Source organism: Ochotona princeps, chromosome 5 (genome assembly GCF_030435755.1).
Source record: "Ochotona princeps isolate mOchPri1 chromosome 5, mOchPri1.hap1, whole genome shotgun sequence".
Classification (NCBI taxonomy): domain Eukaryota; kingdom Metazoa; phylum Chordata; class Mammalia; order Lagomorpha; family Ochotonidae; genus Ochotona; species Ochotona princeps.
This window is the reverse complement of record NC_080836.1, coordinates 102,097,096-102,112,291: the sequence shown is the minus strand read 5'-3', so window position 1 is coordinate 102,112,291 and position 15,196 is coordinate 102,097,096. Positions and strand designations below refer to the sequence as shown.

The window sequence follows — 15,196 nt, the reverse complement described above, 5'->3', positions numbered from 1 at the left end:
CAGGGTCCCAATGCATTGGGTTGTCCTCGACTGCCTTCCCAGGCCACAAGCAGGGAGCTGGATGGGAAGTGGAGCTGCCGGGATTAGAACCGGCACCCATATGGGATCCCGGGGCGTTCAAGGCGAGGACTTTAACCGCTAGGCCACGCCGCCGGGCCCAGGCTCTTGTTTTATAATCGTCATTTGTGTGACAGACACAAACACACACGTGCGCAACTGTCATCCTCTGCTCACTCCCCAAATGCCCACACAGCTGGGGCTGGGCCAGGCCAAAGCCAGGAGTCTGGAATTCCATCCAGTTCTCCCATGTGGAACCTGAACACTTGAGCCATCACCTCTGCCTTCTAGCAGAGGCAGGCAGCTGGAGCCGGAGGAGGAGCCAGGACTTCAGCCTGGGATGTGGGTGTACCAGTCGGGGTCCTAGTTCCTGAGAACAACCCCTTCCCCCTCAGAAGGCAAGTCACTGGCACAAGCTCCTGGCTTCTGCCTGCACAGGTGGGCTTGTGGGGGCCTGAGGGTGCGGGCTTGCAGGAGGCCTGCGGAATGGAGCTGGTTGGGATGTGCAGAACCTGGGGGTTCGAGCCCAGGTAGGCGGAATGAGCCAGGGATTTTTGCACATGCTTGAATCCAGGCGGGGTGGGAGAGCCCTAGGTTAGCATGCTGGCGTGGTGTGCTGGTGGGCCAGGCTTGGGGAGCTATGAACATGCTTGGATCTTGGGTGGGCAGAGGAGTAGGGTCCCAGGCCAGCATGTGTGCCAGAGGACTAGGTCTGGGGACCCATTTAAGAACTTGGGTTCCTAGTGGGCAAGCAGAGTTTCAGCCCAGGCGCTGCCCCGCTGGAAGACTTGGCTTGGAACCCATGCATTTCCAGGTGCAGGGACTATGGATTGTTCAGGGAAGGGATTATGGGAATACTTGGGATGAGGACCGCTGAAGGAGTATGTTGAGTTGAGCAAGGACTTCTAGGGGACTTCCTCATGGACAAGGCCACTGTACTTGTAAGTAAGCCAGGAGCTGAGACCAAGCAGTTTAGAAGAGGGAAGTTGGAGGACCTTTCTGGGTCAGACCCACTTATGTGTAAAACCTGAGCTGGACTAGTTAGCAATGACTACCACCACCTATCACCCACTGGCGCATACTAGAGTAGGGCTGGGGCCCACTTGGCAGGGCTAGACCACAAGTACCTGCACTGAGTGTTGGAACAGGGGATAGACAATGTTAGGCTGAGCCATGACACTAACCAGCACATGAGAGTACCAGATCTGAGGACAGACCTCTGTGGGGAATATGTTGGCTTACCCCTGAGGAACTGTAATATCTGCTCATTTGCTCAAGAGGCGAGGGCAGTGAAGGGCTGAGCTAAGCATGACCATGGAACCCTCTAACACTCATGGGTACTGGAGTTGGGGGACAGGGCAGACTGGTCCAGCTTGCAGCATTCATAGGCACGCCACAACATCGATCATCATACACAGGCTGAGACGGAGGGGGCAGACTATTCTGGGCAAGGGCCTAGCACAAACTGGCACACGTGAGATCTGTGTCTGGGAGTGGGCCTGGTAGGGGAACTTGGGAAACTCCCCTGGCAGGCTGTAGCTCCTACTGGTGAGCACGTGATTCAGGCCTGGTGTTGTCAGGCTGGGCAAGGCAGCTTCACTTGAGAGCAAGTTTGTGTGTTGGTTCTGGGAGGGGTGGACCAGGCAGGACCAGGCCAAACCTTAGCAAACCGCCGTGTGCAGAGGCCAGGAGAGAGTGCGGGCTATGCCTGGCAGGACTATCACACCTACTGCTTTGCATGAAAGCCAGGGAAGGGGGCAGTTTGTGCAAGGCTAGGCTACTGCACCCACCAACAAAAGTTAGGACTGGGGGCAGGTGGCACCAGGTCAGGTTGGAGCATCTGATGGCAAAGGATGGGCTAAGGGGGTGGGGTTCAGGTAAGTCTGAGCAGCAGCTGTGGCTGAGGGTACCAGTGCTGGCCCAAGCTACCTGCTGGGGATACTCACTCTCAACCCACTGCTGCTAGGCAGGGGGAGGGTCCTGGGCTTGTGGGTAGCCAGAGCACCAACCTGCACCAGGCTTCACCCGCTGGTCACCCGGTGGCGAGCTCTGGCGTCTTGAGGGTATGGAATTACTGCCTAGGGACATCCATGGATAAGGTCCTGGTGTAGATGAGGAATGAATCCTGAGGGATCCCCTAAAGACAGGGCAACTGTACCTGCAAGTAAGCGAGGGGACTGAGATCTGGTGGTTTGGAGGGGAGAGACCTGAAGATCTTTATGGGTCAGACTGATGTACCAGCACACATGGAAGTCACAGGTTGGGCTTGTTAGCATGGAACATGGCTGACTACCACAGGCCAGGACACACACAAGCTATGGCTGGGGGCCTGTCTGGCAGGGCTAGATCCCAGTACCTGACAGTGAGTGTCAGATCAGGGCATGGGTCACATTAGACTGGGCTATGACACCAGCATGCAAGAGAACCAAGTCCGGGGTTGGATTCTGTGGGGGATATGTGGGTCCAACCCTATGAAACCACAAGTCCCGCTGGTTAGCTTGAGAGTTGGGATGGTGATGGGCTGAGCTAGGCATGACCACGAACTCATAAATGCTCACCATTACTGAGGCTGTGAACAAGCAGGGCAAGTCCAGGTTGTAGCACCCGCATGAGCACCCTAAAACAGGGTGTGGTACAGGCCAGGCTGCACTAGCTCATACATAGGCTGGGACGGATGGGGCAGGCTATGTTGGGTGGAGGGGCCAAGCACCCGTTGGCATGTGTGGAATCAGGGTCTAGGAGTGGCCCGAGCAGGGGAACCTAGGAAACTCCCCTAGTGGGTCATAGCTCCCGCTGATGAGCACATGGTCCAGGCCTAGGTGTTGGCAAGTATGTGAGTTGGTTTTGGAAGGGGGTGGGCCAGGCAGGGCCAAGAAAACCATAGCCCACTGGCAAGTGCAGAAACCAGGAGGGAGTGCAGGTCATGCTGGGCTAGGTTGCCATACCTACTGGTTTACATGAGCCAGGGATAAGAACAAACTGAAGAGGGCCAGGTTCCAGCACCTACCAGCGAGAGTTGGGACTAGGGGCTGGCTGTGTCAGGCCAGGCTGCAACATCTGAAGGCAAAGGCCAAGATAGGGGAGGGACTATGCCAAGCTGGGTCAGAGCAACCACTGGCACACATAAGATCTGTGGCTGGGATCAGGCCTGCTTGAGGAGCTAAGGGGACACCCAAGCTGGGTTGGGGGGTCCCACTGGTGAGCACGGGGGCCAGAGTGGGGGCTGTGACCTGGTCTGGACATGGATGTAGTCTCCCTTGGCATGGATGTGGACTTGGTTTTGGGCTGTGCAAGACTGGGCTAGACTCCAGTACCCAATGGAGTTCGTGAGAATGGGTGTAGGATGGGCTGGGTTAGGTCTCTGTCTCTGCTAGCTATGTGTGAGCTGTGTCTGGGTATGGATCAGGCTTGGCTGGGCTGCAGCACCGAACAGTAAGAACCGGAATGGGTGAGGGCATGTCAGGAAAGGCCACTGCCAGGACAGTAGGTAGATTGGTAGGTCTGGCCCATGGACTCCCCAGTGTGCACAAGATCTGGCACTGGGAGAGGTTCTGATGGAGGAGCTTGTCCATTCCTCTGTCAGGTCACAGTCCCTGCAGGTGAGTGTGAGAACCAAGAAAGGGAGCAGCCCAGCCCAGGTCAGGTTATGGTACCCACGGGCTTATCTTCGGCTCAGATCTGGGGCAAGCCAGGCTGTGCCAGTTCATACCACTTGCTGGCAAATCTGAGAACCAGAAAGGTGTGTGGGTCATGCCAGGTCAGATTGCAATACCAGCCAGTTCACATGAGGGCCAGGACTGGGAGCTGGCTGGGCTGGCTAGGCTGTAGTCCCTACCAGCATGAGCTGAAACTGGGGGTAGTCTGGCTGGTCAGGGCTGCAGCATCCACTGGCAAATGCTGAGATGAGGCGGGCCATACCAGTCTATGCCACAGCGCCCAACCAGCACATGTGAGACCAAGGCAAGAGCAGGTGAAATCAGTAGAGGGCTACAGGGCGCTGTCCTGGTGGTTCACCATTCCCACTGGTGAGAGTGAAAGCTGGGATTGGGGGCAGACCAGGCCGGACATGGCTACAATGCCTATTGGCATATATGTAAGCTGGATCAGGACAAGCCAGGCTGGGTGGACTGTACCTGTTGGTACATGCATAAGCCAGAGGGGGTGAGAGTTGGTTGGTCTTTGCCACAGCATTAGCTAACAGATGCTGGCACCGGAGAAATCTCTGTTGAGTAAACTGCAGTACCACTTGGAGAGTGCAAGATCCAGGAGTAGGAGTGAGCCCAGGAGGGAAACAGTGGGAATCTCCCTCTTGGATTACCACTCTGACTAGTGAGCATGAGAACTACGACTGGGACAGGCGTGGCTAGACAGAGAGTGACACCTGCCAGCATATGTGTAGGCTGGATAATAGGGCAGGCTGGGTTGATCTAGGCTTCAATGCCCATTGATATGGAATAAAAGCTGAATGGGATGTGGAACAGACATATCCAGTCTGCTGTATGTACTGGCAAGCATGGGAACCGGAACAGCAGGCAGGCATGGTGGGGGTTATTGCAGGTCGCTCAGACTAGGCTTCAGCTCCCACTGGTTTGTGTGGGGCCTGAGTGTGCAGCGGGCAGGATTGGGCTGGACTGCAACACCCATTAGTTTGCATAGAAGATAGGGCTGGAGACAACTGACCCAGCAATTTCAACTAACAGTGTGAGTGTAGGCTGATTTGGGCGACGAACTACACCTGACCCTGTACTGGCATGCATACAAGAATGGGGTCTGGGATCACCTTGGACAAAGTTTCTTTGGGAATCCCTCCAACTGAACTGCTGGACTCAGAGCTCCAATCATGGAGAGAAGTGCACGTTCCATAATCTGACTGTGGATTGCATGTGTCAGAGCTGGGCCTCCTCAGTGGCTTAGACGGAGCAGTGGACAGCATATCCAGATGCACATGGAGGATATGGCAGTATACTGGAGCCTGCAGAAGACACTTCGTACCATAGCAGAGGATGGAGTACATAACAAACTGATCAACTTCCCCAGCAAAGAGTTGGCAGTGAATACCTGGGTATACGGAGACTCTAAGGTGAACTGTGTCAGCCAGTGGAGTCTGAAGAGATTTCATTGTGATTGGAGTGGCAAGATCGGCAGCAATACAGAACTGTTGAACTATGAAAACCACTTGAGCAGGACCCTTGGAGCATGCCCCACATCGGGGAGCCTGGGATGGTTGGGAAGCTGCGTTTGGCTTCTCCCTTTATCTCTGCCCTCCCCCCAGATACAGGAAGGAAAGAAGGGAATGTGAAAAACAATGATCTCACCCACCTTCCTCTGACCCTTGACCCTTTGCACCCTAATATGTAAAAATTATCAAAAATAAAATCTATACAATTTAAAAAATGGATGGGCTACTCTGGGCTGAGTCAGAGTAGCCAATGGCATACACAAGATTTCTGACTGGGAGTGGCCTGGTTGGGGAGCTAAGGAGACTCCTCAGCTGGGTTGTGGTTCCCACTGATGAGCACGGGAGCCAGAATGCGGGAAGTGAACTGGTTTGAATATTACTGCAGTGTCCCTTGGCATGGGTGTGTACTGGGTCTGGGTTGTGCAAGACTGGGCTAGTACCCACTGGTGCTCACAAGAACCAGGGTGGATGTAGGACAGGCTGGGCTAGGTCTCTGCACCTAGCCCACACGAGAGCTGGGTCTGGGGGTGGACCAGGCCTGGCTGGGCTGCAGCACCCAACAGTAAGAGCTGGAATGGGTGTGGGTCAGTTGGACAAGGTCACTGTTCCTGGCAGGACAGGATGTGGGCCAAGGGACCCACTGCTGTGCATGAGATCTGCAAGTGGGAAGTGACCTGACAGAGGAGCTTTGGGAACTTTTCAGTCAGGCTGGGCTAAGCGGCTGTATCCAATGGTGCATGCACGAGCCAGAGTAAGTGCAGGCTGGTCAGGCTTTGCTGCAGCATCAGCTGGCAAGTGCTGCAACTGGGGGCAAGTCCTGCCTAGCTAGACTGCAGAAACACCTGGAAAGTGCAAGAGCCGGGGCTGGGAGTAGGCCTAGTAGGTATGTGGTGGGCACCCCTCTGATGAACTACAGTTCCCACCGGTAAGCATGAGAACCAGAGCTGGGAGTGGACCTAGCTGGACAGGCAGGAGCATCTGCCAGCATTAAGTGTGGGCTGGGTAGTGGGTCAGCTGGGCTTAGCTAGGTTGTAGCACCCACTGGTGCGTACAAAAGCCGAATGGGTTGTGGGACAGGCTGGATTAGTGTGCTACACATATCGGCATGCCCAGGCACTAGGATTACTGGGGGTTGCTCTGACTGGGCTGCAGTTCCCACTGGTGTGCCTAAGGGCTGAGTGTGAGGTGGGCAGGATTGGACTGGGCTGCAGCACCCACTGGTATGCATAATAATGGGGCTGGAGACAGAACTGACCCAACAACTGCAACCACCAGTGTGAGTGTAGGCTGATGTGGGTGATGGCCTGAGCTGCACCCCACACTGGCTGGCACACAAGGAGTCAGGTCTGGGGTCACCCCTGGTGAGGTTTCTCTGGGGACTCCCAAACTGAACTGCTGCATTCAGAACTCCAACCACAGTGAAAACCGCAGGATCTGTGGTCTGACCGTGGAGTGCATGTGTCAGAACTGGGCCTCACCGGCTGCTGAAGCCTGTGCAGCAGATGGCATGCCCAGATGTACATGGGGGACATGACAGAACATTGAGGCCTACGGAGGACATCTAGTACTATAGCAGAGGACGGAGGGCAGAACAAATTGGACAGTTCTCCCAGCCAAGCTTTGACAGAGTACAGACTTAGGTGGACTGTATCAGCCAATGGACGTTGGAGCAATGAAATCAATAGCATCTCAGAATATCAAAACTACTTAAGCAGGGCCTGGTGTGATAGCCTAGTGGCTGAATCCTCGCCTTGCATCTGCCAGGATCTCATATGGGTGCCGGTTCATGTCCTGGCTACTCCACTTCCCATTCAGGTCTCTGCTTATGGCCTGGGAAGTCAGGATGTTCCAATGCCTTGGAAACAAAGATAAAATAACAAAATAACATAATGAAATAAAACCACTTGAGCAGGACCCTTTGAACATGCTCCACACCAGGGACCCTGAGATGACATCAAGTGGCCGTACCCTATCCCCAGGTACTGAAGCAATTGGGCTTCTGTGAGCGGCCCTCCCCGCTCCTCTCCCCACTTTTCCCAGATACAGCAAGAAAAAAGGAGTTTGGAAACAGTTGTCTCATCCGCTTTCCCTACTTCCTCAACTCTGTCCACCGTAATTAGTGATCCACATGGGCATGCATCCTTCTCAACTATGTAAACATCATAAAAAATAAAATAAATTTATTACTAAAAATAAGGCAATTTATGAAAGTCATGTCAATGCCATGACAAGGACAAGGAGCAGCCCCTGGACCACCCTGAGGGGGTGATGCCAGGTCCCGGGGCTCGCAGCGTCCAGGGAGTCGGAGCTCTCAGTGGTGGGGACCCTGAGCAAGGCGGGAGAAAGAAAAGGTGAAAGAGGTCCCAAGCTGGACACGCACACCCCCTGCGACAGGGTTGAGGGGAGGAGGTGTCCTGGAGATCCCCAAGAGTCGCTGCAGGTGAAGGCAGGACCTCAGTTGTCATGCCCAAGGGAGATGTAGAGGTGAAGAGACGCCATCCATGCAGAAGGTGGGGGCACAGGTGTTGGCAGGGGGAGGAGGTGGGACAGAATCGCCCTTGGGGCTGTCCACACTGTGTCTGAGGCAGGGGGCTCAGGATGCAGCCATGGGGTTGCTGCAGAGCCACAGCTGGCAAGGCTGGACTGGACCTGGGTGCCACGAGCGCAGGGGGTACCAGAGGACAAGTAGGGGCAGATTCCCATTGCCCCACCCCCATGAGCTTCCAGAGCTGGGCACTTCAGGAGGGACAGGAAGGGGGCTGCTGGTAGCAACTGTCAGAGGAACAGGATGAGGCCAAGTCTCCTCGGGGGTCACAAGTTGCAAGGACATTTGTGACCCTGGCAGCGGGACCTTCTGGAAAACACTGTCAGCCCAGGTAGAGCAGTGAGTAGACAGGAACAAGGGGTAGGGGAGGGGTGGGAGGGGTGGCGGAAGCCACAGGTGCCAGCGTTGCTGGGATGGAAAGGCAGAAGGGGAGGTGGAGGCATGTAGTGGACAGTGATGGTAGTGGAGGGGACCTAGTGCCCATGCAGGGCTGGGCGAGGGCTGAGCCCGGCGTCTGATGACGTTAGCAGCATTGGCCAATGAGGCCAACCTGTGGAAGGTCCAGAGTGACCTGCCCCTCCCCCAATGCCAGACACAGCCATGGGGCATCTGGAATCTTTGCAACCATACATAAAAGCCAAACACACACTTACAAACCAGATCACTGCAAATGGCCAGCCCAGCTTCACTCTTGCCCTTTTAGAATTTGCCATTTCCCCTTGGAATTTCTGTACGTGGTAAGGCTCCTTCAAAAATCTTCCTGATGCCATTTTGTGTGGGTCTATTAGGATCTGGGTGGCCAGCATCCTACTGCAGCCTAGTTTCAGTTCTGTAACTAACATTGCCATATACAGTGTGTACTTGAGTCTGTGGGCATCTGATGAATTCTGAGTCAAATCCCTGAGTGGACTCCAAATGTTGTACTCTATTGCCTGTACCAATATACCTGCAGTGCACAGGGTCAGCCTCCCCCAAAGAGCCCTGAGCTTCTAGATTCATCTACAGCCTACAACACGGTGTGAGTAGGATGTGTTGGCAAGGACAGGAGTTAGGGAACAGAGCATGCAAACTTTCTGGAGGCCAATTCAGGGGCTGGGCGTAGAACCACAAGCTGAGGTTCAGTCTTGTGGGCTGGTCGGCCCGGCTATCCTTCTCCTTCTCAGTGCCATTTCATCTCGGGAACTTCTTACCGCCCTGTGGTTAGCACAGTGTCCGGTGCAGAGGTGGTTTAAGTCCCACGGAGGGGGCTGGTGAAGGCAGGTGCTTCGTTGTGCAGGGAAGGGCCAGTGGCTCAGGGCAGTAAAGGTTTACCCCAGTCATGGACCTCACATGGATGACCCAGCTCTGGGGAGAGCTGGCAGGAGAGGCGAGGGCTCTTTACTGTAACACGGGGTCTGCTTCTCTGTAGATCAAATATTGGTCATGGGCTTCAGAGAAAAGGGCTTGGGAAATGGTGCCGCTGAGCATCTGCCATGCTGGCAACCCATATGGGCGCTGGTTTGAGTCCTGGCTGCTCTGTTTCTAATCCAGCTTCCTGCTAATGTGCATGGGAAGCAATGGAGGAAAACCCAGGTGCTTGGGCTCCCGCACCTACATGGGATACCTGGAACTGGCTTTGAACTGGTCCAGCTCCAGTTGTTGAAGCTATTTGGGGAGTAAATCAGCAGATGGAAGCTATCTCTCTCTCTCTCTCTCTCACCTGCCTCTTGTACTTCGGCTTCTTCCAGGTCTCCCACATGAGTGCAGGGTCCCAAACACTTGGGCCATTTTCTACTACTTTCCCAGGTGCATTAGCAGGGAGCTGGATCAGAAGCAGAGCAGCAGAGACTTGAACTGGTGCCCATGTGGGATGCAGGCAGCAGCTTAACCTATGTTACAATGCTGGCCCCTGTACGGCTGCTTTAAGAGTCACCTGAAGGCATCCAATAAGGACTCTGAGGTCATGAGGTGCCAGTTGTGAACAAGGGCCTGGTGCTCCAGTGACAGCCCTTTCTGGGCAGGCTCCCTGCCCCTTCCAGACCTTTTCCTGCCATCACACGGGTCAGTAGCTGCCTCCTGACAGGCCCTGGGACCCCAACACATTTCCCTGAGGGCAGGAGGTGGAAGAAGAGACCCTCTTACCCTCCAGAACCACCCCTCCACCCCCGCCATGGAGACATACTATAGAGCCATTCACTTTAAACAGCAGCACTTTATTGTACAGTTTTTAATCTGTATATCCTACCAGGCAGTTCATGGACACGAGGCCTGAGGGCGTGGACTCAGGTGGGGCAGCCGCTCCTGTGGCCGCTGGGGGTGACGGGCCTGCGCAGGGGCTCGGCGCTGCCCCACTGCCCGCTGGCCGGCCCCTTCCGCCGCACCTTGCCGGTGTGGGTCATGATCTGGTGGAGGGAGGGAGAGAGAAGAGGGGCTGAGGGACAGAATTGCGGTATCTGGCAGCCAGACAGAGGAATGTACTGCATTGGTCAACCGATCTATGGTGATAAGAGAATTTACAAACACAGGAGGCCGGCTCGAGTCATCGATCATCTAGGCAGACGGGAATCTGGGGTGGGGGGTGAGGGTAGAACGTTTGTGGGTTGGCAAGTTGTACCACTCAGCAGTATGAACTAAAAAAAAAACCAAGTCATGAGAAAAGGAAGAAAGAATTGACTACAGTGACCTGTTACATCCCTAGAAAGACCTGGGCTTTTGAAGTTAAGAAGAGAAAGAGCCTATTTTCATCAAAAACAAACAAACAAACAAGCAAAAAAACAAACAAAACCCAAAAAACAAAAAAACCAAAAACCAAAATCCTGGATCATTTCCTTGTCTGGTGTATTGAACACCAGCCGGATTGACAGGCAGCCACCACCAAGGGAGGAAAAAGCAGCTGCGGCCCATGTAACAGAGAGAGGGAGAGATGTTCATGAGATATGGAACATTTCCACATCAGTTAAGCAAAAACAAACAGGGAGCTGGGCAAAGACTGCAAACACTCAGGCTGTAAAGCAGGACTCCTGATTAACAGAAGGAACATGTAACGCCGCCTTCGCTTCACTGGTGATCAGGAACCAGGGGCTGTTCTTCAACTACTCTGAGTGACCAAGAAACTGCCCTGTCTACTGCTGGGTGAGACCGCTCATTTTTTTAAAGATTTATTTATTTTTTTTAATTGGAAAGTCAGATACACACAGAGGAGGAGAGACAGAGAGGAAGATCTTCTGTCCGATGATTCACTCCCCAAGTGAGAGCAATGGCCAATGCTATGCCGATCCGAAGCCAGAAGCCAGGAACTTCCTCCAGGTCTCCCACATGGGTGCAGGGTCCCAAGGCTTTGGGCCGTCCTCTACTGCTTTCCCAGGTCACAGGCAGGGAGCTGGATGGGAAGTGGAGCTGCCAGGACTAGAACTGGCACCCATATGGGATCCTGGCACGTTCAAGGCGAGGACTTCAGCTGCTAGGCCACGCCGCTGGGCCCGAGACTGCTTATTATTTTTTTTTTTAAAGATTTATTCACTTCATTACAGCCAGATCACGCTGCCGGGAGACTGCTTATTTTTGAAAGCAAATTAAAAATACATCTCTAAAGAATTAATTTGAGAGGCAGAGACACAAAAAGAAAGGGACAGAGAGCGAGCAAGTGAGTGCCCATCCACCGGTTTGCTCCTCAAAGGCCCATGAACGGCTGGAACTGGTCCATGGCAGTATAGGGAGCCAGGTGACCTCTCCAGGTCTCCCATGTGGGTGGCAGGAGCCGCCATCACCTGTTGCTTTCCTGGGTCTGTGCTGGCAGGAGGCTGCAGCTGGGTAGTAAACCGAGGCCCTTTGGTGAAGATAACTCTTTTGGAAGGCAATTTGGGCATTTTCTATCAAGAGTCATAAAGATGTTCATGGAGTTAGTGGTGTGGCATGTAGGCTGAGCCTCTGCCTGCTGCATTGGCATGCCATATGGGTGCCGGTTCATGTCCTGGCTGCTCCACTTCTGATCCAGCTTCCTGCTTATGGCCTGGGAAAGCAACAGAAGATGGTCCAAGTCTTTGGGACCCTACACCCATGTAGGAGATGTGGAGGAAGCTCTGGGCTTCTAGCTTCAGATCGGCTTAGCTCTGGCCGTTGCGGCCATTTGGGGAGTAAACAAGTGGATGGAAGATCTTTCTCTCTCTCTCTCTCTCTCTCTCTCTCTCTCTCTCTCTCCCTCCCTCCCTCCCTCCCTCCTACTTTTTCTGTAACTCTGACTGAAATAAAAATAAAAATTAAAATTAAAAAAATGTTGACATCCTTGCAAGCAAATCTCAAAGAAGGCAAAATCCAGAAAAGTTTCAACACTCAATATTGTTGCTTACAAAATCATTACAGAGGGGCCCGCCAGCGTGGCCTAGCGGCTAAAGTCCTCGCCTTGAAAGCCCCGGGATCCCATATGGGCGCCGGTTCTAATCCCGGTGGCTCCACTTCCCATCCAGCTCCCTGCCTGTGGCCTGGGAAAGCAGTTGAGGACGGCCCAATGCATTGGGACACTGCACCACGTGGGAGACCCGGAAGAGGTTCCTGGTTCCTGGCTTCGGATCGGCGTGCACCGGCCCGTTGTGGCTCACTTGGGGAGTGAAACATCGGACGGAAGATCTTCCTCTCTGTCTCTCCTCCTCTGTGTATATCTGGCTGTAATAAAATGAATAAATCTTTAAAAAAAAATCATCACAGAGTCAAAGTGGAGCAAAACTCGTCTAGGAACAGACGAACCATGAAGTAAAACGCAGCATACGCATTTCATGTAACACGTGGCCACTTACAAATAGGCTATGAAGAGAACTTTCCTGAAAACCTTAACCGTAAATCAGGCGATGACACTATGAACAATGCTTTGAACGATGCTAAATCTTCATTGAGAACCAGAAAGGAAATGAATGCTAAAATGCTTTTGGTGGCTTAACTTGCAGAACTAAGAATAATCCAGCTATTTCCCAAGCTTTCTATAACACTATTTAATTAAGTTAATCAATCAAGGGGAAAAAATAACCCCGCTTGAGGAAGGAGTCACAGGGTGGGGCTCCTGGGGGGGGAGCCTGTGGGCTGCTCGACAGCCCCGTCTACTGAGTGACCTGCCATGTGGGCCCTTAACCCAGCTGCCTCCCTAGACAGCTGGCTCCCAGCATCCAGTTCCCTGTGTCATGCTGCCCAGGCCCAGTGCCTGGCGCCTCAGCTTCCTGCCTGCCCTGCTCACCACAGGTGCTGCAAGTCCACTGTCCATGGCTCCCCAGGGCCACTCCCACCTCCCCATCCTCCCTGCCCCTCCCACTGGACAGGACCCCATGCCTTCTGCAGGGCTGAGCTTGAGGCACGGACAAAGGGACCCAGCTGTGCTCTCCCATGCCTTCCTGAGGAATAGTGAACACATCACATCCATCAGAACCCCTCAGACCCTGGAAAATGGTCAGCCCTGCTTGCCCATGTGCTCCCCAATCCCCGAAACCTCAGTGGCCTGGGACCTGAAGGAGACGGGGCCTTTCCCCTCGCCAGTAGATGTGGATGGGGTGGGCGGGACCAGGAGGCTGAGCCTGTCATCTAAAGGCAGACAGGTGGGCAATGCTTCTGGGGGTGTGGACAGACAGGATACCGGCAGCCACTGCTGCTTATCCAGGGGAACGCAGCTTCCAGCTGGGCTAGTGACGGGGACCGGGCTCGAAGGAAGGCTCTGCTACCGGAGCACATGGCATGTTGACCTACACACACACAAACACACACAGACACACACACACATATGCAGATACTGCAGCACACAACTCTGTATACAACTTGTCAATTTAAGCTAAAAAAAAAAAAAAAGAAAAAAAAAAGAAACTCTGTCTCCCGTTTGAGTTTTGAGAATATGTGAATCACCAAGAAACTGTGACATGCTATGAGGTGGCATGGATTTTTCTAACAGGGGTGCAGTCGACTCAACTGTCCCTCTCTGGACACAGGGGCCATGAGCTGGAGGAGGCAGCAGCCATGGGAGGCTCTGTCCTCCATCCCCTCTACCCTCTGAGCAGAAGAACTGATTTTGTTGGCGCAGCAGTGAGGTGGCTGAAATGCAGTCACCCTCCCAAACCCTCTGGCAGGGTGGGGCTGGGTGACTCGGCTCTGACGCGCCAGGCCATGAGGGAAAGCCAAGGACAGCACTGTAGGGGTCAGGTTTGCCTACCCACACATTAGGACTTCTTCCTGCTTTCATCACATCCATCATCATCATCATGTAATCATCTTCTTCAGTTTGAAAGGCAGACAGACATCCTCCATCTACTGGCTTATTTCCCAAATGCCAGCGGCGGCTACTCCTGAGCCAGATCCAAGCCAGGAGCCTGGAGCTCGGTCGGGTTCTCCCAATGGGTGGCATGGACGCAGGTGTTTGGGCCATCATGTGCTGGCTCCCAGGGTGCACATTAACAAAAATGGGAAACATGCCTTGGGACTCGGCTGAAGGCACCCCCAAAGGGGACGCAGGCACCCCAACTGGTGCTTCGTCATGGTCACCGTGCCGGATGCTGGCCCCTGCACCTGTCATCTTACAGCTGAGAGTCAAAAAGCGTGGGAAGCACTTGCAGCCTTGCCCAAGGGCTTAGACTGAAGCCGCGAGGCCGGGGAGGGCGCCAGCCATGTGTCTGCGTGGCCCTATGTTCTGCTGAAGGCTGCACAGCCTGGTGCTTTTAACTGCAGTCACTTCCTGCTTCTGTGTTCGCCTGGAACTTCCCTTGTGACCCTCTGCCTTGGGTCGCTCAGTGCTGCTGTGATGGGGTGCAGTGGTTGATGGCTAGTACCCGCTTGACAGGTTGACACCAGACAGCACAGAAATGGAGTTTCAGCACCTGGCCCTTACTGTCTCCTCTTGCACCATTCAAGTTAATTGAGGGCGGGAAACCAGCTTTGGCGGCTAGAGGCTCGGTGTAGTGCACCTGGTCCCTCCTGACTCCTATTGTAATAGGTTAGGTTAATTAACTACAGAAAAACTTCGGGCTCTTGTAACTCCCTTCCTGCCTCCTGTACAGGGAAATTTTGTACTGTGTGGCTCTCAATCTGATTGGAGAAGGAGAGCTTAAAAACCCTTGCCGTTGGCGGCTTGGGGCAGCGGCTCCTGGAGTGTAGTGGAAGCTGCTGCCACCAAGTTTGGCAGTAAGGACTCCTAATATCCTACATTTGGGCCCAGTGTGATCTTCCTCGCACTCCACAACACTGCAAGGATACCAGGCAGTGAAGGCACTCCCAGGCTTAGTGGCAAAGTTTTTTTTTTTTTTTTTTAAGATTTATTTATTTTTATTGGAAAGGTAGATACAGAGAGGAGAGGAGACAGAGAGGATCTTCCATCCGCTGATTCATTCCCCAAACAGCTGCAACGGCCAGAGCTGAGCCAATCCGAAGCCAGGAGCCAGGAGCTTTTTCTGGGTCTCCCATGTGAGTGTAGG

At 53.8% G+C, this 15,196-nt stretch overlaps 1 protein-coding gene across 1 annotated transcript in view; it reads right to left on the bottom strand.

Annotated features, from left to right (window-relative positions):
- Positions 1–9,952: 9,952 nt before the first annotated feature.
- ARMC9 (armadillo repeat containing 9) overlaps positions 9,953–15,196 on the bottom strand; it is a 98,467-nt gene continuing 93,223 nt past the window's right edge. Inside the window, exon 21 of the mRNA XM_004577203.4 lies at positions 9,953–10,162. Within this exon, the coding sequence (XP_004577260.2) occupies positions 10,043–10,162 (120 nt within the window). The 3' untranslated portion in view covers positions 9,953–10,042. The remainder of the gene's footprint in view (positions 10,163–15,196) is intronic.